The sequence below is a fragment of the Acinonyx jubatus genome, chromosome X (genome assembly GCF_027475565.1).
Source record: "Acinonyx jubatus isolate Ajub_Pintada_27869175 chromosome X, VMU_Ajub_asm_v1.0, whole genome shotgun sequence".
Lineage (NCBI taxonomy): Eukaryota > Metazoa > Chordata > Mammalia > Carnivora > Felidae > Acinonyx > Acinonyx jubatus.
In genome coordinates this window covers 83,405,298-83,429,028 of record NC_069389.1, presented here as the reverse complement: position 1 = coordinate 83,429,028, position 23,731 = coordinate 83,405,298, and the positions used below count along the sequence as shown (strand labels likewise).

The 23,731-nt window shown below is 34.2% G+C and overlaps 1 protein-coding gene across 4 annotated transcripts in view; it reads right to left on the bottom strand.

Moving 5' to 3' along the window:
* Positions 1–23,731, bottom strand: part of NRK (Nik related kinase) — a 141,273-nt gene that overhangs the window by 29,275 nt on the left and 88,267 nt on the right. For 3 of the 4 annotated variants that reach the window (XM_027053375.2, XM_027053373.2, XM_027053374.2), the window contains exons 9-18: positions 22,337–22,391; positions 17,249–17,327; positions 16,034–16,209; positions 14,399–14,462; positions 12,813–13,980; positions 10,535–10,642; positions 7,547–7,614; positions 5,351–5,445; positions 2,656–2,753; positions 1,284–1,648 (exon numbers count right to left, since the gene is read on the bottom strand). In XM_027053375.2, the coding sequence (XP_026909176.1) occupies positions 1,284–1,648; positions 2,656–2,753; positions 5,351–5,445; positions 7,547–7,614; positions 10,535–10,642; positions 12,813–13,980; positions 14,399–14,462; positions 16,034–16,209; positions 17,249–17,327; positions 22,337–22,391 (2,276 nt within the window). The remainder of the gene's footprint in view (positions 1–1,283; positions 1,649–2,655; positions 2,754–5,350; positions 5,446–7,546; positions 7,615–10,534; positions 10,643–12,812; positions 13,981–14,398; positions 14,463–16,033; positions 16,210–17,248; positions 17,328–22,336; positions 22,392–23,731) is intronic. The other variant, XM_053201497.1, reaches the window with a different exon arrangement.

The following is a 23,731-nucleotide window of genomic DNA, read 5'->3' as shown; positions in this document are numbered from 1 at the left end:
TTGCTACAGAATCCCATTGATTTTTTCTATTACCACCACCAGGAAATAAGTAATATAGATTTCATTAAGCTGAGTCATTTAATTAGTTGCCAAGAACACCAAGCTTAACAAAATGTCTCAATGATTTTTTTTTGTTTAAGACACAACATAAACATATACCTATGATGATTCTGAAAGCAAATTTATTTTTTTAATGTTTATCTTTTAGAGAGAGAGAGGCAGAGTGTGAGTGGGAGAAGGGGCAGAGAGAGAGGGAGACAGAATCTGAAGCAGGTTCCAGGCTCTGAGCTCTCAGCACAGAGCTCAATGCTAGCCTTGAACTTACGAACCGCGAGATCATGACCTGAGCCGAAGTCAGCACTTAACCGACTGAGCCACCTAGGCACCCCCAAAAGCAAATTTATTTGAGAATGGAATTCCTGGTAGATTTTTTAGTTGGCAAAAAAGAAAAAAAAACTATTGAATGATCTGTGGTCTGTTCTGCCATGTATATCCACCAATAACATTTGAAAATTAACCAAACAATATATGAATTTCAATATTATAAAGCAAACAATTCTCCCACTGATAATTTTTCTAAAAATGTAAACATTTACTATATTAAGTACTCTTCTTCGAGAGCAGTTTAAACACAAACCATGAGCATATGTAAATAAGAACACACTGGCCTGTTTTGAGCAGGAGAAAGGAACTATATATATAGCAAACAACTGGTGACATGCCAAAAACATCACTTCACTAAATATTACCACTTTTGGCAGCTGCTCTATAAGAAGATAAAATTGAATGAGTACTGAATTTAGTTACAGCAGTTTGCAGAATTCCAAGAATAATGCCATGTTAGTAAGTTTCAGCCTAAAATTATCAGGTGAAAGTCAAGTTTGCAATTCATTGTTCTCAGCAAATTTGGAGATTTTGTTTGCAATATCAGGGCTTCATCACACAGTTATTACGTAGCACACTATTTGTTACCCCATTTCATATACTCACTGTGGTTTTACAGCATAAGATGACTCAGTAGCACTAATTTTAACAGAAACATTAACAATTCCAGTTATAAGGAACATAATACTTGAATACTAATAAAATATACCATATAAAATGCAAAATGAAGTGTTTTGCATCAAAATAATTTAAATATATTATTGAAAAATGAACCATTTACTAATATACAAGTGCAATTCATTCACCCTTTTGGTAATAAAATTTGAAAGTAAAACAAACATGCAAATAATTGAAACATTCTAAAATATTGGTAGTACAAGTAATCCAGAAAAACCAACCTTGGCCAACACGGAGCATCATCATGATTATTGTCTTTGTCATCAATAGCTTCATCATTGTCATTATCATCATGGTCTTCACCAATATCATTAACCTGACCAACCTGGTTATCCAAGCCATCATTGCCATTGTCATGGTCATAGGTATCTTCATAAGCATCATTAGAATCATCATCATCACCATAAGTATCAGCACCAGTATTATAGAGTTCAACATAATCACCATCCTCTTCAGGTGGCTGAATGACAGGTGCAGGAGTTAACCAATCATTCCGGAAGATTTCAGAGAGTGCATTAGAGCCTACCCATTCATTTGTCAAGTAAACAGGGGGTGATATTTTTCCTACTTTAAATCCATCTGGAACCTGTGTGCACAAGAAAGGTTAATGCAATCTCTAGTAGACTTTTATTTTCTTCTAGATTGGAAAGTTTCCAAGCTGGCAATATTTTAAAATATATTTTCAATTGAAATGAAGATATGTATTTACAAGATAAAGCCAGCATTTTTTTAAGATTGAATGCCAAAACCCAAACTGCAGGCTATGATCATTAATGGCCTTTCTGGATCACAAAGAGAAAAATTTATTCACTTTGTTTTTTATTGCCCCTACTTTTCTGCTGAGGAATAGACATTTGGTTTTGGTGATAGAAAGTAAAACAGATTATTTGATGCTCTATAGAGGGTATATTCATTTTTTCCCTTTCATTTTATCCTCTGATATTAGGATTAAAACATAGCTCTTAAGATTGATACTTAATTTCTTAGCTCTAGTTTTGTACATAGGTTGTCTTAAAGTAACTCAAACACTTCTAAGAACCAAATTAATATAAATGCACCTTTAAGTATGGTGTCATATAAGCAATCTTTAGGCAATCTGAAAGAGATGTGTATGTGGAGGGTAGGGATAATTACAAAAGTAAAATGGAGTGACCCGAAAGCACACTGTGGAAACAACTGGCAGACTATTGCTTATGCTGTCAGAGGGCATTTTATTTTTCTCCAAATGTGTTATTTTTATGTATTACTTCATAATCCAAGAAATTATATTAGCTAAAAGTGAACATCTAGCTTTTACTCCTTGATTTGAGATTAGATTCTACAAAGACCTTTCTATCCCTCCTATCTGAACATGTTCTGACAAAAGCATGTGAATATAAAATATTTTATGATCAGTTTAAAGTTTCTCCATTTCAAGCTTAATTTCTAGATTTCATATTCTGCATACTCACATAGCAATGGAAATCTATCTTTGAAATACTAATTAAAAAAAAACACTTTGGCCTTTCCCTCAAGTGAAGATGAAAATATGCAGGTCTAAAGAAGTTTTTTAAGAAACAGATAAATGTGTTAAGAGTTAAGATGGCAACCTACATGAACATCAACCAGCAACTTCTGATCAATAGTAGAATAAGGCGGTGATGACTGGGACCTCCTCCAGGTTACAGGACTCTCTTCCTCAGAAGAAGATTCTGTAGAATGCCAAAAAGACATTAGTAAGTGATGACCACAACCATTGCGTTCATTTTTATAGTGTACCATTTCAATACCTTGGTATGTTTCTTGTAGCTTCTTTCCATTCAGGAAATACCACCTAATAAATTGTCATGGGGCCAAGATCCTAGATTTCTGTTTTCAGGAGTAATGGCAGGCTCAAGGTTTGTTCTGTCGTAGATCTATATGGCTTTTCTGTTTTCAATATTAAGTGTACACTTGCTAAATATTTCTGTGTGAGAAGGTATCCAGTAAGACTGGTAGACAAATAGTTTCATTTAAAAAATAATATGTATCTAGGATAGGAAGAGCTAGGTGGTATCACTGGCCTCCCATACTAACTAGTAGAAAAAGAGCTCAACAGTGCATTAGATGACAGATTAGACAACATTTTCAAGAGGAGAGTTGACCCTGCAATCTTAATCCCCCAATTTCCACTCAGTGATATATCTTGAAGTATTTCAATACAGTTGAAAAGTGAACAACTGAAAAGAGACAAAACCTAATGCTTTTTATAAAGCTGGGAATCTTTCTATAGCGATGTTGTGCACTAGAATTTTCTGCAGTGATAGAAATGTTCTGTATCTGCATTGTCTAATACAGTACTAGTAGCTGCACATGGCTATTGAGCATTTGCAATATTGCCAGTGTGCCTGAGGGGTTGGCATTTTAATTTTAGTTTTAATTTTAAAAGCCATATGTGGCTCTTGCTATCACAATGCACAGCTGAATTCTATAGTGTAAATATTGCCATTTAAAATGCAAATTTAGGGGTGCCTGGCTGGCTCAGTCCATAGAGTTTGCAACTCCTGGTCTCCGAGGTGGAAGTTCAAGCCCCTTGTTGGGTGTAGAGCTTACTTAAAAATACAAAAAAAAAAAAAAATCTTTAAAAATGCAAATTTACCTGGATTCGAAGTCTGGAGTTTTGACATTAAGATTTATGGTATAGTAAATAGCACCTGTGGTTAAAATCCAGTGAGAATATTTAGGCTCAAAAAATCAGTAGATCTGGCTGAGTATCCCCAGAAAAATTTTCACTAAGGGGGCACTTATGTCCCTGCTTATTGTTTTAGTGTGCTTGGACATTGAAGATAAGCAGTACTATCCCTTTTTTTATTTGCAATATTGCTATTTATAGCTATGGTATAGACACCACAAGTCCAAAAATCATGTATTTGCAAGCACTTCTATGTTTTGAATATATTATCCAGAATGCACTCTACAATTTATGTCTGTATCTTGTGGCATAGTACTTTTGCAATTTATTATCTTTCTTCAGGAAACTTTTTTTTTCTCAAGTCTCTGGGTATGTTGTTAGGCTAAATAAGAAATTTGGGTGAGTGTTTGAGATTTTGAGGCAAATTTGTGGTAAGCTGCTCTGATTTCCTGCATAGTAAAGTATGTAATCTAGGTCTAAGTAGCACACACAATAAAATAATAGAATTTTATAGTTGAAAAGAACTTCAGCTATTACCTACACAGATGCTATCCACTTCTCCCCCTTACCAATGTTCATATAATTTCTTTATTTAAGAAAAGGCAATATAAATAAACCTTAAAATTTTAGGTGTTTTCCCAGTATTAGCAAAATTAGTCCTAGTCAAACCAGAAAGATTCTGAGAAAAATATTCTTAAAGTTACTTTTCATGCAAGCTTATTTTCTCACAAGATAATATTTCTGTATGAGAGGACACTACTATTTAAAGAATTCTACCATTATCTGAGTCTTCTAAGAAGAATGGGGTTTTTAAGTTCAGACCTTCAAAATATTTGATTTTTATACAGTACGCTTATATGCCTTTTTTTGTTATTAACATTTTAATAAAATCTGTGTTCTACGTTTTTAAAGATGACTTGAGGACTCGGTCAGGCATTTTGCCCTTGCTAAATTTAGTTAGGTTGGTTAAAAGTACATAGTGCCAGATTTTATAATCTAAGACATAAGGTTTAGCTTTATCTCAATATTTCACAAATCTATAATTCATTTAAACTCTCAAAAGCATATCATAAGATAAAATACTTGTTTGAAATTATCACAAATTGTGAAGTGATTTTGTATGATTTTATTAAGTTTTCATGTGTTTTGAGTAAAAACATCAATTTGTAAGAGTTAGGGATGTTTATGAGATACTATATATATTTTACTTTGGGGTGTTGAAATAACAAATTGATAAATAAAACACATGCCTAAAACTACTCCACTTAATATTTCAATATTTTAAAGATTGCTTATACATTTTAGCCTGTTAAAACGGTCTCTCCCAAGTTCCTTTCCCATATTTTTCACACATGGTACAGAAACTAAAGTTGACATCTCCCACCTCCCCAGACACATTCCTAACTACTACCCAACTTAAAGAGAAAAATAAACTTCAGAAAAACTACTTTCCATTTCTCAAAGGTCACCCATGACCACCCAATTGCCAAATCCAATGGCCTTCTGGTCTTAATTCTACTTGGCTTCCTTAACACTTTTGATTCATTTCTTCTTGAAATTCTTTCTTAACTTCTGCAATACAGACTGTTAAATATTAGGTCCATGTTTTGACTCTTCAAACTTTGTGCTTTGAATCACCTGATACTGCTGGGCAATTTTGAGGATTTTGTGAACTCCTTTGTCTGATGTCAATGGGCTTCTGAGCTTGTTCCAAAACAGACCGCTGAGGAACACTAAATGAAAAGACAGAAAAGCATGTGCCATGTCCTAATATTCATAAAGGGAATATATAGCTCAACATCAATACCAACACAAAATTTTAACTATATGAGTATATATCAAACTAAAATAAGTAAAGCTGAAGTAAAATTTTCAAATTTCCATTTTCTCCCAAATGTGCTATTTTATCTAGAACAGAGAAACAATTTCCAAAATAAAAATAAAATGTTTCCATATAGTATATGTTTCCTTTACATATCGTATTTAATTTCAAAAAATTCAATAAACTTTCTTTAAGGTAATATTCAGATATTATTATATACCTAGTAACACAGTGATAAACATAACTTAATATGTATGCGTTGATTTTAACAAGATAAAAACTTATTGTCATGTCAAATATTCCACTGTGATCATCCTGATTTTAAAAGCTTGATGTTTGCGGTTTTTAATATCCTGGTTTAGATTTAATGTTCCTGATTTAGCTAAATGAATGGACATACAAATAGGACACTAGTTTTTAACATTCAAATTCAGGGAATATTCAGAAAGCTTTTTCGGACTGGTGCTGCTAAATTTTATAGTTGCTTTGGAATTTCCATATAGGAAGGACTTTGGTTATTGATCTAGGCCTAGAACATACTAGAGTCTTTTCTATGACCCCAAATTTCAGGAAAGACTCAAGTTTTATTTAAATTAAGTTTATAAATTTAAGATAAACCCGGGAGTCTCAGTGGGTTGAGCATCTGACTCTTGGTTTCGGCTCAGGTCATGATCTCACCTTTTGTGGGTTCGAGCCCCACCTCAGGCTCTTTGCTGACAGTGCAGAGCCTGCTTGGGCTCCTCTCTCTCTCTCTCTCTCTCTCTCTCTCTCTCTCTGCCCCTCCCATGCTCGTGCTCTATCTTTCTCTCAAAAAATAAACTTAAAAATTAATTAATTACTTTTATAAATTTAATCATATTTAAAGTTAATATATTTGTTATTCATAAATTCAACAATCCCTTTAAAATGTGAACAGCCAATTGTAGTTTAACAGAAATATTACTTTTTATATGTTGGATTTTATTAAAGATATATCCCATGATACCAAAAAAAGATACATAAAATTAAACAGGTTTCTCCCTTTGCGGTCAGAAGGACCATGACAACTCATTTACTGAATGTAGAGAAAGCAAAAATTCCTAATCTTGCTTTCCAATTTTCCAAGATTTCTGCATATAAGTTAAATCTAAGTACCTAAATCTTCATATAAGTTAAATCTAAGTACAGAAATATATGGAGTTTTAAGTAATAATGAAGTAGGAATATACATACTACATAACATCAACAGTATGCAATCTGTCCATACTGTCCAGTGTCTTGAATATAGTAGGTGCTCAATAAATATTTAGTGAAAGACTGAGTGAATGAATATAGGCTAAGATCTCTCCGTCATAATCTGGAGTTGAAGGGGGTATAATTTTTAAGGAAAATCTACCTTAAAATTTAGTTTTTAGATATAACACAAAGCACAAACATCTAAAATATGAAACATGATCTTTGAAAATAACTGAAGATCACCAATATTACAGAGATAAAAGGTACAGTGACTGTTATAAAATATCATTGATATAATATTGAGATTTAGATTTGATTTTTCCCTTAGGTCATTTCAGCCTTGTCCATTCCATGGCATTAGCTTCTGAGGTTAGGAATTCTGTGAGTGTTTTAATGTGTAGTACATGTACATGAGATTCATGATGTACTACATGATAAAATGTATAATCAAAGTACATGATACACGTGAAACTTCACATCTTTTTATTATAAAATACTAATTGAAAGCTGTCTAAGAATTCATTGATTTTTTAAATTAAATTGTGGATTTTATCAGCAAATTATAAAACTAAATGACACAGAGACTGCAGTATATCCAAATGTAAAAGATCTAGTTAATGGCTTGCTGCAGTTAAGGTTTTAAATGTAGGCCAACAATATCATTTATGATGATGCTGTCATTAATATTTTAGTTTTGACTTTACACAAAACTTAGTGTCAAATAAATAAATACCTTTTAATTTTCCATGTAGTAGTAAGTTATGAGCAATTTGAATATAGAAATTAGAGACACATACCTTGAAGAGAACTTGACATAGTGTGCACAGTCTTGATTGTAAGGCACTGAAGTAGATCTCTCTTGGACCTTAAAGACACAGGGAAATACTTTGGTAAAAATTTTTATCATAAATTCTTTTGAGTTATTAATCTATGGATGAAGATTCTTTTCTTCATATAGAGATATTTTCCTAAAAATACAACATATAAAATCTGATTTTCATAAATAGATTGTATTTTCCTAATTTTAGTATAACTTTATAGCTGCTTAACCATAATTTCTGATGGTATCCTTGAATTTTAGTATAATAACAGATTCTGGACATTATATAATCAAACACTTTAATTTTTGTATTGAATAATCTGTGCCCCAGAGAGGAAAATAACTTTTCTAAGAATTTACATCAAGTTAAAGGATATCTATAATCAGAATATAGGTCTCACAACTGCTAATTTAATGTTCTATATTTTCATATTACTTTTTATATCAAGTCCAACTTTCTTACTCAGAATTTAAGCTCAAACTTCTCACCCACTGACCCTTTTAAACTAACCCTAGATTTTCAAAAGCTGTAACACACACACACTACATCATTAAAATCTCTTGAGTCAAAACTGTCCCACCTTTAAGAAAGTATGTTTTTTTTTCACTTTACAATTTGACTATATTATGACAATCAGTTTTCCAAATACTTTTTCAATTCTAAATGAATTATTTTGGTTTCTATTAATTATTCCTTCATCTAATGCAGCAAAATGCTTGAAAAAAGAGCACATATATCAGCATCCATCAGTGGGGCACATTATTTTCTGCTAACATTAGTAGATAGGACCATGTAGTGTTGCCTTGCCTCATTTAGTTTTATATCATTAGGTTTCTACTTAAAATACTTTTTAACTAACCAAAACAAATAGGTTATTCTGGCATTCAACAAGGTAGTCACACTAGATTCTTTAGAAAGAAAAATTAAACATGTTACATTTTTTTAAAACTCTAGCATTTTCATGCTCATAAAGTCATTCTATAGGTTCTAGAAACGTGACTTATCAAGGTTGTGATCGATAAGAAATGAAAAATGTTGTTAATTGTTCACCTGTTTGGTAATGTGTATTTCCAAATGTAACCACATGTTTAGTAGTATGGATAATAAGCATCTTTTTCCATATTTGATTCACATGCCCTGGCATTATATTGACCCAGACTAGGTCTCCCTGGTTCATTAAACTGATCTCAGAAAGTTTATTGACACTAGTAAACCAGAGGCCAGGATTCCTCAGAAAAGATAAAGGCCAAAAATAAGAAAAACTAATGCCTAATAAGAATTGGCTTGTTGAATTTTGAGGAATTTGGTCCCAAAAAGGAGAAGATGATTAGTAAGAATAGTTATGTATGAGACAAATGATGTATTCCAAACCAGTCAGGTATAACTCATTATATTTCCTGTTTAAAGAGGCATGCTTAAGGTAATAATTATCTGAGAGTAGGAGTAAAGTCATAATTTCATAAGGCAGAGAGGGAGACATAAGGCCTTTTGTAATTAAATAATACAATCCAGTTTATGTTCCTTCTGCCAGTGGTTAGTATTTATAAAGTAATATTCTGTTATTCACTCCAGAAGACTGTTAGTATCAGAAGTAACATATTTAAAAAGAATAATTGTCCATGAAAGATATCACTGTGAAGCATCTAGAAGGAAGAAATATAGTGATCTGGGACCCTTGTGCTGATTAAGAACAATGAGACTTCTGACTCACTATTAATAAGGCAAGAATTTGAGTTCTTTACTCAGCCACCTGATTCATCCTTAGTGATCAAGAAATTTTTAGATGACTAGCTGTTATGAATGCTAGCTATGATGATAATATCTTGTCCTTATGGGAACTGAAACTGCAACTTGGGCTTCACCAATACCCTATGCTAAATGCTGTTAATACAGTCGTGAAAACAGAATCATCCTGGCTATGAGGACTGACTTGATTATTCCTATAAGTGTAAGAAAATAAACCACAGGTTAAATGATCCAGATGCTGTCATAAACAGAACAGAGACAATGAACTGAAAAGGTATGTGTGATTGTGTTATAAGCTTAACTACCCAAGTTTTTTATGAGCAATGTTTTCACTTAAAAGAATGACAAGACAACTATGATTATTCAACTTGGGCATTTGGCAGGCATTTTATTTAAAATCAGAGAAGTTAGTCAGTCAATTCAAGGAAAAAACAACTGATGTTATTTGTTAGTAGTGATAAAATTGAGCTTTGAAGTGAAAATTTAAATTTTAAATTTATTATCTGTCACCATGCACTTGGCAGCTTATCAATAATCATTTTTCTGATGAAATTGGTGATATTAATAGATGCTGTTTATTGATGTTGTATAATGAAATGTGTAAATATTTGGAAAGATCTACATACACATTGAAATAATATTTTCCAACTGACCAATGTATTAAGATACAAAATTGTGCATGAGTAAAACATCTATTCATAGCAAATAATAGAACAATAGATTTTAATATTTATGAATATGCAAAATTTCACTGATAGGGTTTTAAGTTCCAGTTCCCTAGCTTTAGTGTATTATCAAAGAATATCCACAATTATCTGAAAAAGCTATGAAGATTCTCTCTTCCCAATTCCTTATATGTGAGAAGCCAGCTTTTACTCATATAATTCATTTAGCATATACTAAATATATGGTAACAAATGGGATGCAGAGCACATATGAGAATCCAGTTGTTTTCCATTAAGCAAAATGGAAAATTGTTATTGTTTATTAAAAATTATTTCTTATGTTGACATATAATACTTTTAAATGAATTAGTAAATATTTTATTTTTTGTTTTAATTTCTAATACATTAAATATTGGATGACACAATCCACATAAACAAAAGTTTTTGGGGGGTCTTCAATGTTTAAGAGTATAAAGCATCCCTGAGACCAAAAAGTTTAAGAACCACTGTTTTAGGCACTTAATGTCACAGCAACTCATACTGAGAAACTTACTTCATTTCCTTTAGGATTTGGAACGTATGGCTGCAATGGTTCTATTTGGACTTCAGCCTGAATTGAATGAAATACTTCATCATTGTCTGATGATTCATCTTCTTTGTCCTTTGAAACAAAAAGGAAAATAAATATTTTAATTGTTGTTAAAATACAAATAATATGAGTAATTCTATCATCCCAATGTACAATTTAAAAGAATAATTTTCAAATATTAAAATTGATTTAAACCATAAGATTCTAATAGTTTGTGGTTTTGGATTCCCTTTAGAATCTGAGGAGATTCTAGGGTTGCCTGGGTGGCTCAGTCGGTTGACTTTCCAACTTCGGCTCTCATGGCTGTGCTCATGAGTTCAAGCCCTGCATCGGGCTCTGTGCTGACAGCTCAGAATGTGTAGCCTACTTCGGATTCTGTGTCTCCCTCTCTCTCTCTGCCACTCTCCCACTTGGACTCTGTCTCTGTCTCTCTGTCTCTCTCTCTCTCTCAAAAAAAATTTTTAAAAATTAAAAAAAAAAGAATCTGAGGAGATTCTAATTGCATATGGACACAGATATCTGCATATATTTTCAGGGGGATCATTGACCACCTGCAGCTAATCTGTTAGACCCAGGTTAAGAATCTCCGGTCTAAAGCTTACCTCAAAATCTCAAACTGTCACTTTTAGTAAGCAGTTATAATTACAAAGTTTGGTCCTCCTGTGCAATGGAAGATCTGAAATATAGCAGTGCAAATATTTCTCACTAATTGAGCTCTAGGAGTTTAAGAAAGTTTCTGTTTTCACACTTAAGCCAATCAATATTATTTCTTCAACTCAGAGTAATGAAAATTAGTTTTCTTTCCTTTGGCTAAAGAACTCACACACGTCTCTAAATGCTAACAAATTTTTAGGTAATTCAAAAGATCTATGACTTTGATTTAATATTAATTCTTTTCTTTTCTTTTATATTTTTGTTAAGAATCACACATAAAGATATGAATGCCTGTACAAGATCCTAGGGTCATGGGATTGGTAACTATTATTTATTGACCTTTTCTTCCATGTTAGAATGGCTTCTCACATATATACTTAAAACACTGAATGACAATAAGTATGTGTCATGCTACCAATGCCATGGGTCTTGCATGAATGTATACAACTCTTTTTTATAAATGCAAAACCCGTTAATTCAGTTGTTACTAGCGCTCATTGATATTAGTCAATTAGGTCCTTTCTTTGCTTGTTGCTTCTACCTTTTCTCAAGTTAAACATGTTAGGGAAATAATATGTGTTTAATTGGCTCAATGAACATAAACCAAAAGACTCACTTATCCAGACATTCAGACAAGATACATTTGTAATTACTACATTAATTATTATCAGATAAATGGATTTTGACACCAGGGTTTAATTTAGGATTCCTTTATGTAAATGGTTGTTGTGAAGTATTAGAAAACAACTGCTCTCCTAATCCTGCTGACCTCATTAATTTGCTTATAAAGACCACAAAATCCTTCACTGTCAGATTAGATCTGCCAAATTGAATTCAGCAACTCCAGCCAAATTATTTTAGAGGATTTGAAAGAATGAAGTTTTGACTATTCCAAAATAAGCTAAAGATAGTAGCATACTGCATTTCAAAAGAGTGCAGAGATGAATTTGTAACTTATGTCATGTTCAATGCAGACACTTCATTAATTATGTAAAATAGTGGAACATTAGTGAGACAAGTCATATATATGGTAACTATATACAAAATATTTTGGAAACTGCTTTACCGTTTCATTTTAACCTTGATTTAAACATGCAAAATAAAAAAAATAGTATACTTCACTTAAATAGCAGAGTTCAGCATTCTATGGGGAAAAAGGCAAATTAACTTAGAGGTCAGAGGAGTAAAATCAAAGTTGTTCTTTTGTCTTTAATTTTAATGAGTTATATTTGAAATTTTGAGCTATGGCAATAATTTTTAAATATCCAAAATAGTAGTTTTAAAGGTCTGTACAGTGTTCCTTTATTGGTTAAGGGAATAATAGGTAGAAAACTAATAATTAAAGCTATATCTCTACAAAGATATTAAACAATTACCTGGATTATTCAAGCAACTTTTTCTTTCTCAAATTTAGTCATAATTACCTGGAAATTTTAGGATAATTTATTTGAAGCACAAATTATTAAGTTAATTTTCTTTGGGACACAAGGAATATTTAACTCATTTGGTTTTACAGAGGGAAAACATGAGCATGGACTAGTATGTTTCTCTGCATATTTGATTCAGTAAAAATATCAGAAAGTCTTACATTTGCAACTTGTCTCAATTCTTCCTCGTGCTGATTAAAGATATCTTCCCATCTGCGCTGGCACCTTCTCCTGCAGGCCTCTAAATCTGAGATCTCAAACTCTTCAGGTCTCTGTGATAGCTTTGCCCGGAACTTCTTTGGTGATAGTCTTTTTGCCAATGCCTGCCTTAGACTAGAAACTTTTGATTTTTTCTTCCCTGCCTGTTCTGGTTGAGAGTAAAACATGTTTGAAGACAGACTTTCCATCAAGGTTTGCAGTGGACCAAGTGGCTTTGAGTTATGTGAGTTTGGTGCTCGAAGTAAGTCTCTTGATAGTCCCTCTATCAGTTCTTGAACTGAGCCAACTGCCTGTGGGGGCTCTAGTGCCCAGATGTGTGCCTGAGGTGACCCTTCAATTTGCCCCTCTACTGGAATGAGCACTTGAGTATCCAAATGTAGTGGCAACAGCACATGGTGGTTCTGTGACAGTAGGGGCAGGAATACCTGGGCATGTACTCGTAATGACTCAGGTTCCTCTGCCTCAATCTCTGCCTGTGTGGGCTCAACAGCCTGTTCCTGTACCTCTGGCTGTTCAGGTACCTGGTTCTGCTCCAGCTGTTGTTCAGGTAACTGGTTCTGCTCCTGGTGTTGTTCAGGGGCCTGACCCTGCCTTTGTTGTTGTTCTGGTACTTGATCTTGACCCTGAAATTCCTCTGGTACCTGGTCCAGATCCTGTGGCTCTTCTGATGCCTGGGGCTGGGCCTGAGCCTGCTGTTCTTTTGGTACCTGGGCTTGTAGCTGTAGAGGCCTAGGTGTCTTAACCTGAGCCTGTAGTGGCATGAGCATCCAGGCTGCCCTCCGTAGTCTTGGAGGTGCCTTAACCTGCATCTGTAGGGGCCTAGATGCCTTCGCCTTAACCTGAGCCTGTAGTGGCTTAAACACACGAGCTGCCCCTTGTAGTCGCTGAGATGCCTGGGCTTGCCCCTGTAGAAGCCTAGGTGCATTGTCCTGAGCTCGTAGTGGCATGAACACCCTGGCTGCTCCCTGTAGATGCTGAAGTGCCTGGACCTGTGGCTCTTCTCGATCAGGCAACCACCTTGGCTGAGAGGGTTCTCCATGCAGAACTCTAAGTGGTCTGCATCTACTGCTAGTTGGCAGTCTCAGAAGCTCATGAGTACAAGAAGGTCCTCTAGAAGGAAACACACAAATGATTGCTATATAGTAAGAACTGCCAGCGGAGTGAAGCCACTCAGGCTTCACTTTTTTTTTTATTTTTAAAAATGGACATTTTCTGCAATAAAGGTATTTTCAGTAAATCTTTCTTGAATCATTCCTATAATGTCTGAAGTATTCTTTGTATTACTAATATACTCAATATTAATTATCTCATAAACTACTTTATCATTCTACTACCAGAAATGAAAGAATCTTTGAATAGTAATAAAAATTTTTCCTCAACATTTCCATTCAAATATGTTTTGAAAAAAAAATATCTGTTATTTGTTGTATCAGAAAGGATTACTTTTCTGAGTCAAATGCAACAGTACAGGATCAACTGTCTTATATAAATTGCTAACAACAAATTATATGCAATTTATCAAACACACCTGAATCTTCTCATGGTGTACTGCTCCTTAATAGCTTCTTCTCTTTCAAATATCAGAGGTATTCCTTTGTATAAAAAAAAATTATACATAAAAATCAGCAGAGATTAATGCAATTTACCCTAGTGAATTTTCACCATTTAATGCTCAGGATGTCAAGTAAATTTACAAGGACAAGAAAGTAACCCTTCAAATCACACCTGGTTGGTAATGTAGACAATATCCTAGTTCTTAGAACCACTTTTGCAGCACAGTGAAGCTATTCCATACAGATTAATTTCTCTGGGCACAGGAAAGGGAATTTAAAAATTTGGTTGCTGTAATTCTAAAGAGAAATAATTCAGAAAGGCAAAGGGATAAAGGGACAAAAGGAACTCTAGATGGTTTCTGAGCATGGCCTACATGTGTGTGATGTAGATGCAAGAACTTTATGTCTTGGGCCCACATCTATCTTTGGTCCTTTCGATGAGGATCTTTGAAAATGAGGATCAGGATCTTTGTTCAATGAGAAGGTGAAAATCTCAATTCTGGGTTTTACACTTACATTCAACATGTTCAGCTTCTTTCATTTCAGCTGTGCTGTACCAAAATAGAGAAGCTTACAAACAAGAGATTTCTTTTGAATTTCCTATATAAAAGTGTTTAGGGTAACTATATTTATATCTAAGCAATTCCCACATAAATGTGGCTCTTTCTGCAGGTAACGTTCTGGAAATCTTGCAGCTCCGGAAATTAGCAAATTCTCAAGTAGAAATGGGGTCTTCCTGCACCAAATTCAGACTGGCTGGCTTTTGTAATGCTGGTCCAGTGAATTTTTCACATGGTTAAATAAAATAATTTCTGCTGTTTCTCACTCCAAAATAGGATACATATAATTATGCAGGAGGAATAAACTGTATTGCAATAAATTCTGTAGCTATTCTGAGAATGCCTGCTATGTTTCAGGTTTCTCCTTTTCCACTACATCACCACTCACAACACTGCCTATGGTGCCCCAAATTAAACGTGGAATATACCATACAACCTATAAAGTTAGAACTTCCTAAGTAGTTTACTCTGGATTTGATGAAAATCCATCCTGCCATTTTTGGCATTAATATACAGAAACTAACTTTTATTTGTATAAATTAGTTCTTTTAATTACATCTTATAGTTGGAGATTAGTGTATAAAACAAACTTTATATAGTACACAGAAATTACTTCAGAATTAACAGTCAATAAATGAGTAATTATAAATCCATTTATCTCAATGGAGTTAATTAAAAAAACAGAAAAAAGCAGTAAGATATAGATTTTGTTATATTTTTATTTATTTTTTCTTTACTTAGGAGTTTTCTTAAAATAAATTTGGCACATCACAAAATTATTCTGGATGCATTCAGGGTTTTTGTAAATATAAACATTTGCCAGTTCTAATCAGTATCAGTTTAATCCTATATATATATATACAGATGACCAGGTGAGAGGTAATTAATTGCACATGGAATATTAGTGGAAAAACTAAATATCAAAGGCCTCAGAATTTTTACTTTCAATGTAATTCTTAAGAAAATATTATTTTTTCCTGAAAAAAATGAATAAATTTTGCTTGCATCTAAATATCCATTCCAGTAAAATGAAAGTTCACATATTCTAACCTTTTTTCTGTCTCTTTTTAATGATTCCAGTAAGATGCTTCTTTAATGACTCAACAACATGTCCTTCATTTTTTATAATCTGAACAAAAGGGTGATGAAGCATGTTTGCAGAAGTAGGACGAAATAGGAAATTTTTTATCATGCACTTTTCCATGAAATTGTGGAACTTACGAGACCTAAAAGAAATGAGTCAGAGATAAAAGAGTATCCTCAGGACTACTATATTTTCTCCCACCCTCACACACATGCCACTCTGCAGATCATATTTTTGGAGAGAGTTGCCTCTAGTTATAATTGTCTTTTCAATTGTCATATATCCTGCAGCTTGACAATATACATTATACTACAGATAAGCCAGAGTCAATGGCATTTAAATAGTAGTAGAAACTTCAAGGAGTACAGAAATATGTACATGGTAAAAAGTCAAGTGATGGTATGGCAATGAAGTGGTTAATGCAATATATGCAGGTCATGAGACTAGACTGGTCAGCCAACAGGAGTCATACTTTGAAGCCTGAATGTTTCACTTGACTATATGTATTTTGAGCTATGGAGGTGTAGGTATGATGATCCAAAAAAGGATGTTAATAGCAACAGGACTAACTAATCTTATAAAATGGCCCATGAAAACAGATGTGGCCAGAAAGCCTGAATCTGTGGTAAGGGTTAAATTGAATCACAAGGAAAAATGTCAGCAATCAAATCACAGTCACCACTTTCACCAGGGCAAGCAATAAATACTAAGAATAAGCAAGAGCTTCAGACATTCAATCAAAATGCTTCTGTGTAAAGGGTTCCCAAGTTTAGTTGGCTGGTAGCACTCTGGAAGAACAAATTCTCTCCTTTAGATCTGTGGATGTTTTTCAATGGGCTGAACAACTGAGTTATATATCACAATCACTGACAGCCTATCTAGGCACAGTAAGAAACATCACAAACAAATGATTTCTATTGGTCCATGCCATCAATGAAGAAACAACTAAACATGCCATTAATTCCAGGGCAGTGACATCATCATAATATATATGGAAGGTATTACTTATTTCTAGTTGACTAGCTAGCTTTTAATGAAAACTAATCATTAAGATATTAGTTTTTAGGAAATACTGTCCAACAAAGATGTTGAAACAGGATTATAAAATTAATTAAAACTCATGTGCTACATAAAAAAATGTCAAGTTAATGCGTTTAGAAGATTAAGTCATTTATCTTTACCATCCACTGGATTTGACTTTGGGGGCAGATTCCCGCAAAATAACAAAGAGGGCTTCCAGGGGCTGAAGGTTACACAGGGCTGCAAAGGAAAATAGATATGTTTAGAATGAATGAGAAGGGTAACAACAGAGCACATTCCTCATTCCAGAGGGGATTCTCAGTGTTCTTTCACATTTCATATTAAGGAGACACTGAGGAATAAGTAGATACATATTAATGTAGTCAGAGGAAAAGCTCATTTTAATGCAAACGGTACATTATATTATTTTAATTTTTTAATGTTTATTTATTATTGAGAGACAGAGACAGAGCATGAGCAGGGGAGGGGCAGAGAGAGGGACACACAGAATCTGAAGCAGGTTCCAGGCTCTGAGCTGTCAGCACGGAGCCCAACGCGGGGCTCAAAGTCACAAACCTCAAGATCATGACCTGAGCTGAAGTTGGACACTTAACCAACCGAGCCACCCAGGCGCCCCCAAACAGTCCATTTTATAAGATCCTCAAGCATCGCCATCGTCAGGTGTGGCAAATTAATAATAAATTACCCTGGATACAAATTTCAAAATGTGTGATGGATGATTTCTATCTAGAGATGTAAACCCAAAATGAAGACAAATACTCTTCTGTATTTTGTGTTGTAGGTATCTGTAGTTATAAAATTGTAATTATAGGCCGAAAAAATCAACAAAACAAGTAGCTAAGCACAATAATATATAAAGAATGATTTAGTGGTCTAAAAAGATGAGAATAATCTGTTTTGGAAGCTGACAGTCCTAGGAAAAGAGGTAGATATAGTGTAACAAATTGTTAAATATAGTGTAGTATATTTATTTAAATTAAATTAAACTAATTGTTAAATATAGTGTAGTATAAAGAGTAGATACAGTATAACAAATTGTTACCCTCTAGAGTAAGATCACTTGGGTTCAAATCCTAGTTCTGCCTTTGTGACCTCAAACAAATTACTTAACCTATCTGTGCCTAAGTTTCTTTATCTGGAAAAAAAAATCAAGAATTCCTTCAAAGAGATGTCGTGAGCATTAACCTACACATAAAAGTGTCTGGCACAGAGTAGGCACTTAGTAAATATTAGCTATTGGTATTATAATAAAGATTTTAACTATCTGACACTTCAGGTCTGTGCCAAATTACAGGACTTTCATTCTCTTTTTGAAACACACATCTATATATATATATATATATATAAAAGCCTATTCCAATATGTGCTATATTGGAAAATATCCCCAAAGGAGAGCCATAGTATAAATTTATTTTTTTCTTAATATATATTTTTTTATTTTATCAAGTTTTTAATTTTAATCACAGTATAGTTAACATACAGTATTATACTAGTTTCAGGTACATAATTTAATGACTCACAATTCTATACATTACTCATTGCTCATCATGATGTGTACTCTTTAATCCCCATTACCTATTTCACCCATCCCCCTAACCCACCTCCCCTTTGGAAACCACCAGTCTGTTCTCTATAGTTAAGAGCCTGTTTCTTGGTTTCTCTCTCTCTCTTTTATTTCCTCTGCTCATTTTTTTTTGTTTTTAAATTCCACATATAAGTGAAATCATATGGTATTTGTCTTTCTCTGATGGACTTATTTCACTGAGCATAATAGTCTCTAGTTCCATCCATGTTGTTGTAAATGGCAAGATTTTATTCTTTTTTGGCTGAGTAATATTCCCTGTAGATAGATAGATAAATGATAGATAGATAGATAGATAGATAGATAGATAGATAGATAGATGATAGATAGACAGATAGATGATAGATAGATAGATGATAGATATATGTGTGTATGCCACATCTTTATCCACTTATGTATGATGGACACTTCCATAATTTGGCTATTGTAATAATGCTGCAATTACAATTGGGGTGCATATGTCCTCTCAAATTAGCGTTTTTGTATTTTTGGGGTATATACCCAGTAGTGTGATTACTGGATCATAAGGTGGTTCTATTTTTAACTTTTTGTGGAACCTCCATACTCTTTTCCACAGTGACTGCAAAAGTTTGCATTCCATCAACAGTGCAAGAGGATTCCTTTTTCTCCACACCCTCACCAATAAATTTCATCTAATATTACAGGTGTGTCATTCATGTGAGGACAATTTGATATCAGTGACTCTTTAGAGTCATCGTTTCTCTCCCAAAATACATCTCCAGAAAAACTATAATGCCAAACTAGCTTCTTATGATAGTAGGAAAAAACTCCCCAGGGTGCTTTCATTAGAGTGATATAAAGGCACTTGCTCAAAGGTCAAGTTTTTGGTTCAATTACATAGGTAAAGATTAACAGAGGTACAGTTTTATACTTGATGGCAGAATTATCCCCAAGCTCAAAAGATCAGGATCACATTTTGTTCTTTTCATTCCCCTACTCTAACCATCCAGTCACCAGATTCTGCCCTTTAAACATATTTTAAGTGAGTTTGTACAATACTAAACAGTTGTCATTTATTAACATTTGAGCATCATTTAGTCAACTAACAACACCCCCAGGGGTCAAGAGCTAGAGCATAGACTAAGGAAGTTTTCATTAGGGGAAATGAGAAGTCCACAAAGGAATGGAGTACAGGGTGGGTACAAGAGCTATGTCAAACAGTGGAGGTTTCCTATATAGTCTAATTTTAGGAATTCCAGTAAATGCTCCCTTTACCCCACATATAACATGTCTAAATATTTTACCATTAGAGTCTCATTACTTTGAAATAGCAAGTCTACTTTAAAAATACATTTATAGAGGGTATAATGCTAAGTGAAATAAGTCAGACAGAGAAAGACAAACACCATATGATTTTACTCATATGTATAATTTAAGAAACAGAAAGAAAGAAAGAAAGAAAGAAAGAGAAAGAAAGAAAGAAAGAAAGAAAGAAAGAAAGAAAGAAAGGAAGAAAGGACCCAAGCACTTAAGAAGATCCTGGCGTGCAATGGTGCAGGTCTTTTCTCCTCTGGGAACCTCTACATCACCCTTTTAGTGAGAAGATGTTCTCCGTGCCCCCCCCCTTTTTTTTTTACATCTCTGGGAGAGAGACACCAAAAAAAGAGAGAAAGAAATAAATTTTCTTATCTGGACCTCAGAGTCAATTATCATATAATTGTAACTTTGGAGGGCCACCCCCTCTGAGACGGTAATTATGAAAACCTGGAGGATTTCTACAGTTAAGTTAATGACGATCATTTCTATCCAAAGTTAATACTCCAGGCAATATAGGAGGCTGGTGAAAGACCAATGTTTTAGCAGAGTGGTTATTTCAAGTTACTCATCACCAAAGTTTCAGCCTTCTGATTACTTATTTAGGCATGTTGGTCTTATTTTTTCTCATTGTAAATTAAGAAACTCCTGGTCCTCATACATCTTTTGTAAGAAGTTTGCCATTTGTGTATTCTGTGCAAAACTCCTTCTCTGTAGTCCTTCTGTGAGTTTGCTCATTACTCCTTTTTTTTCTCCCATGATTTAATATTTTGGAACGAAAAAATTAAACAAAATAAAGGTGAATTAGGAAGTACAAATCTTCAAAATGTAGAAAGACAGTTTTTTTTAAAGACATGGTAAGGAACATTCCAAAACAACAAAAAACATATACTCTTTGATGCAGTCATGCATCCTAAAAAAACACATACATCAACACTCATATGAAATACCATATTGTTAAGAGAAGAAGGAGAAGAAGAAGAAGAAGAAGAAGAAGAAGAAGAAGAAGAAGAAGAGAGGGGAGGAGGAGGAGGAGGAGGAGGGGGGAGGAGGAGGAGGAGGAAGAGGAAGAGGAGGGGGAGGAGGAAGAGGAGGGGGAAGAAGATGGAGAACAAGAAGAAGGGGCAGGAGAAGGGGAAGAAGAAGAGGAAGAGGAGAAGGAGGAGAAAGAGGTGGAAAAACAAGAGGAGAAGGTGCTGCTGCTGCTGCTCAATCTAATATTATCTAAGCATGTTTCACAAAGACAAATAATCAAGAGGTGATGAGCAATAATATGCATCTTCCCAGTCTCATTTCAGTTTTATATATGTGGCCATCACTAAGTTTTTATTCACCCAAAACAGATGCTTTGCAGTTCTGGGGGAATGAAAAGAGGGACAAGTTACCATTATTTCTACCCCTTGAAATTACTCCCATTGGACTTGAAACACGGTATTAAGATATTTCAAACTTATAAAGCTTGTTGTCTGGACATTGTGCCGACAGACGATGCAGGAACGTGGGAACCTATAGGATCTCCTTAGAAAGGGATAAGCAAAGAAATTCCACTCCACCCACCTGCCCCTCAAAAAAACACTCCAGGTATTTCTCTCACTTCTCTTCCAATGACACAAGGAATGTATGTATCATTTATATCTTTAGATTTAGGTATTGAGGACAGTAGATATGCCCTGCTTATGGGTGTCATACATTAGATGGCTATCAATCATTTATATCTAAGTTCACATTTAATTTTCACTTTCCTACCAGAAAGCAGTGTGCTGAGAGAACAGAATACTAACAGATCATTTAAATGATGGGGGTGAGGAGGAAACGAGAGGAAACTGAGTCTTCTGAGCAATTAAGGACACTGGAGTTGCTAAAAGGAGCAAGGAAGGCACCAAAGGTGAGCTGACTGACTCCAAATGAAAAACAAACAAACAAACAAACAAACAACCACTCACTTCCCAGAGTTGAGGATTGGTTTATTTTCAGTGAAACACTGGAAGATTCTCTTAACTGTCATAGTCTGCAGCAGTAGCAGTGTGTGACTATAAATGTTCTGGAACCTAAATACTCCACCAATAACTATGTACTGGAAAGGCTTCAGATTCTCATTAGTTATGACTGTCAGTACCAAATAATTTTGATGCTAAATTGAAATAAAACTCAATAAGCCTAAAATAAAATATCATAAGAGAAAAGCACAAACTCTTTATAGATATGTCTGGCCATTCTGACTAGAACATTTGATAATCACTCAGAAGTCCAGTATTTATGGTTTGGCAATAGTGTGGCATCTGTCTGACCAAGACAAGCTGACTGGTGCAAGTTGCAGATTTGTATAGCATGCTTCCCTAGCTTTTAACAAATAAACATCATTTTTACTCACGAGGAGCCCCTTCAGCCATTTCAATAGCAGTGATTCCCACGGACCACACATCACTCTGCAAAAGAGAAAATGAACCCAAAGTCACCTAAACTGGAAAATTAATAGTATTTATAATTTCAAAACAATCTTTGGTTGGATGAGTGTCAATGCCAGAGCCATTTTATGGGTTTTCTACAATGAACCTTCATTATAGAATGGTGTTGTAGGAAGATGTTATCTAAGCTTGTGATCTGCCAGTACTACACCACACAACAGAACGATATGGGATAGGGTTCAGTGTAGGGAAAATTCATCTTGAATGTATTGCTATTGCTGCCTTAACTGAAATAACAAAAGGAGCTTGCTGTGAAGAAATCCAATCACATAGACCTATTAACTGTGCCCTCTTAGATAAATGATTTAACTCTCTGTACCTCAATTTTACCCTATATGAAATGGGGATAATAATGATATCCACCTCATAGCACTGGTATGAGTATTAAATGAGATACCATATATAAAAAGCATTTTCAGCAGTTACTTGAATATAGTAAATTGATAATATAATTATTGTTATTCTAGGAAATGATATTCCAAGAGGATCAAGGAAATTATCCTCACTATTAACTGTACTTCGTTTAGAACGTGGAAAGGGCACAGGGCTGTAGGTACACTGGCTGGCTGGATGACTCCTAAACAAGTCAATTGAATTCTGAGAATCTCAGCTAATAGAGTTCTTAGCTTCAAATGATTGTTGTGATGGTGTAAGTTGAAGCTTTCTTTCAATTAAATGAGGCTAAAAATGAAAAAAAAATGGTTAATATAGGTGAAAGTCCTTTGAAGACCGCAAAAAAAATTTGTACAGGCATAAAGCATCATTTTTACAGCAAGCCACCTAAAAGAACATTATGCTTCCATAGTCTCCATAGCCTGTAATAGCAATAGACTATAAACTCTCAATGGATCTGCTTGCAGATCAAGCAGAGGGCATTTAAGGAAAAAGGAAAAGAGATGAGACTTGAATTAATCAACTTCAAGTATTGAGCTCTAGGTTCCATACAATGAAGCCATAATGAATTGTTTGGATGACTTATGATGTGAAGACTGAATGTGGTTTTTCCAGTCTATAGCAAATGGAGAGTTTTCTTTCCACATCAGGTTTTTGAAATGTGTACATAGATGTATATTGTCCAAATTGCAATTTCAGTGGAAATTTTAATAAATACCATGAATTGTTACTTAATTTGTCTATTCCACTGATTTTCAGTGGTCTTGAGGTGAACCATGACAAGGATTTTCTCCATTACCCTGAGTAATCGAATTATTTTTTTTTCTTTTTGAAGCTAAGTTACTGTGGGGATTAATAATTGGCTTTACATTCATTCATTTTTAGGTTTACAAAGTTCTCTGCCCCTG